Source organism: Pollicipes pollicipes, unplaced genomic scaffold, assembly GCF_011947565.3.
Source record: "Pollicipes pollicipes isolate AB1234 unplaced genomic scaffold, Ppol_2.1 Scaffold_4339;HRSCAF=5111_pilon_pilon_pilon, whole genome shotgun sequence".
Taxonomy (NCBI): Eukaryota; Metazoa; Arthropoda; class Thecostraca; order Pollicipedomorpha; family Pollicipedidae; genus Pollicipes; species Pollicipes pollicipes.
This window is the reverse complement of record NW_023596473.1, coordinates 1-2,500: the sequence shown is the minus strand read 5'-3', so window position 1 is coordinate 2,500 and position 2,500 is coordinate 1. Positions and strand designations below refer to the sequence as shown.

At 52.0% G+C, this 2,500-nt stretch overlaps 1 protein-coding gene across 1 annotated transcript in view; it reads left to right on the top strand.

Annotated features, from left to right (window-relative positions):
* LOC119097762 (nucleolar RNA helicase 2) overlaps positions 1 to 2,493 on the top strand; it is a 2,768-nt gene extending 275 nt beyond the window's left edge. The window contains exons 1-2 of the mRNA XM_037220735.1: positions 1 to 469; positions 1,993 to 2,493. The exon at positions 1 to 469 is cut by the window's left edge and continues 275 nt beyond it. Of these exons, the coding sequence (XP_037076630.1) occupies positions 1 to 469; positions 1,993 to 2,030 (507 nt within the window). The 3' untranslated portion in view covers positions 2,031 to 2,493. The remainder of the gene's footprint in view (positions 470 to 1,992) is intronic.
* The last annotated feature ends 7 nt before the right edge of the window (positions 2,494 to 2,500 follow it).

Sequence of the window (2,500 nt, the reverse complement as noted above, 5' to 3'; positions counted from 1 at the left end):
GGCAGTGAGACCGGGGACTCACCGGCTGTCGGTGAGGACAGCAGCATGTCACCGGGGTCCACGGAGCACTCCGAGCGAGATCAGAGCGATGCGAAGTCGTCCGACACGGACCGCTCCAACTCAAAGACAGCCGACAAGAGCCATGGCGACTCCGGACTACCTGCGAGGAGCAGCGAGTCCTCCGGTGAGGACGGGAGCGGCTCCGAGCCGTCTGCGGAGCATCGGAACGACCCCAGACCGTCTGCACAGCTTGACGGCGACGCCGCTCGGTCCGCTGCGGGTCAGAGAGATCCGAAGCCACTGGAGAAGGCTCAGAATGAGCCATCGCAGGCCCAGGCCAGCCAGGAAGCATCTGAACGGCAAGCCAAGCCCACCTCACAAGAGCAGCGATCGCCTCTGTCCGGCAAACTGGCACCGCGGGAGGTTTTAGTCGTTCTGAAAAAGCAAGACTCGAAGCCCGCCGATGCAGGTCGGTTGCCAGCTGCAACGTTAGGCCTGCAGCTTTTGATAACGGCACACGTGTGATAATCATCTCTGCGCTTATTGTGATTCATAAATTGATTGATCTAGGTATATTGCATGACAAATAATACACAAGAGACGGGGCGTATTCAGAGGGGGTGGGGGCATCTTCCCGCCCTTTGGATTTGTTGCGGATGTGCTATCTGTATGGATAAATATCGACAATTGACACACCGACGTAGACACGTGGAATTCAGTAAACTAAAACCATGCAACGTTGTTGAATAGCATGCCCCGAAATGGTGTGCCTGGGTGCGCTTAAATTTGTTTCCAAGTGCAAAATTGTCAGTCGTGCTCTTCTTGCATTGTAACTCATGCAGGCACCCACGATAGAAGCTATTCTAGCGTGCAGAATAGTTTCTGTCTTTCATGCAGGCACCCAATAGAAGCTATTAAAGTTTACTGGAAGTTGAAGCCAGAAGCAGATCGCTTGCATCAAAGTTTAGACTCTCCAAGCACATGAGTCCGGGCATCTTTAGTCCATCTTCGATTAATATGGTGTCTTCATGCAGATAGTTACTTGCTCGTTATGCTAAAACATTGCTGCATTGTTGGTTGTAGCCAAGGTCTTGTTAACATGTTACGTGTTGAAGAATATGCCACCTCTCTCAGCAAATGTTTTCTCCTCCCTACTGACCAGGTATTTCCCCATTCACTGTTGTTCGAGCTCCGTTCTAGCTCCATTGTACACAGCAGCAGATTCGTTACTTGTTTTAGGGCGTTTTTCATCCGAACGCAAGACTAAATTGGCCTGAACCCAGGGGAAATCGGAATTTGGTGGTAAGTTAGGTGAATCTATACTGGGAATTGGTTATGTCGTTGGGATATCCCTCCACCCGCACTCAAACGACCTTCAAAGTGGCCCTGAGTCTATCTCCTTGACGCCCTGTGCAGTGCATTAAGGTCCGTGGCCGTTATGGAAGGCTATTGCGCTGTACTGGTTGGTGACAACATTGCAGCAATGCGCAATGTCATGGAATTTCAGCATCTTTAGTCGAAACAAGAATGTGCAAAGGCTGCTGCATTTTGCCTCTTGTGTTTTCTTGCTATCAATGGAGTCTTCTGGCCTTTTGGAATCCCCTTGCGTTTTTTGTTATAATCGGAGTCTTCTAACCTTTCAGTCGCGCCATGTGACTTCTTCCTCTCACCAGGGGGGGGGGGGGAGAATAGCTCATCACCTCACCTCGCCGCCCTTCGCTCTCACCGTTCGCGCCGCAGCAAGACACTCTTTTAGACTTTTACATCTGTCATGCCGCCGCCCGTCGCACGCTCGTACATATGACGCATTCGTTTTATAAAATAGTTCATGTGACGAATGACCACGTAATGTGTAGCTCATGACAGCTGCCGTTTTCCTGCGTTGCCTCTCAGCTATATCGGATATCTCACCAGCGCCAGGCCAGGCTGGTATCAGTTGTTGACTGGTGCCTGCGTCATTGTTTAATGCTTGTAAACGGTATCTGCTTTCAGATGGGATGGCGGACCGCAGTCCTGCGTCAGTCGATTGAATCGCTGAAGATGTCTGCTTTGGTCCACGAGAGAACGGATGGCTCTCTACACTGGTGTGTGCTCTGGCCTAAAATTATCCGCCGATGCGTGCTCCGGACTTAAGCTCTCCGCCATATTTACTCTAGCCTAAAGCTCTCCGTCGATGTGTGCTTTGGCCTAAAACTCTACGTCGATGTGTGTCCTGGCCTCAAGCTCTCCGCTGATGTGTGCTCTGGCCTAAAGCTCTCCGCCGATGTGTGCTCTGGCCTAAAGTTCTACGTCGATGTGTGCTCTGGCCTAAAGCTCTCCGCCAATGTGTGCTCTGACTTAAAGCGCTTGAGTTGTCGAAACGCAACCCCGTGACAGGTCATGTAATTTCCAATGCCGGAAGTTTCTGTCCGGCCGGCTGGCCCCGGCCCTGCCCCGAGCTGCGCCTGGCCGGAGGTCGCCGCTTCCGTCCAGCTGTCGTCTGGCGAGAGAAAACTGCAGC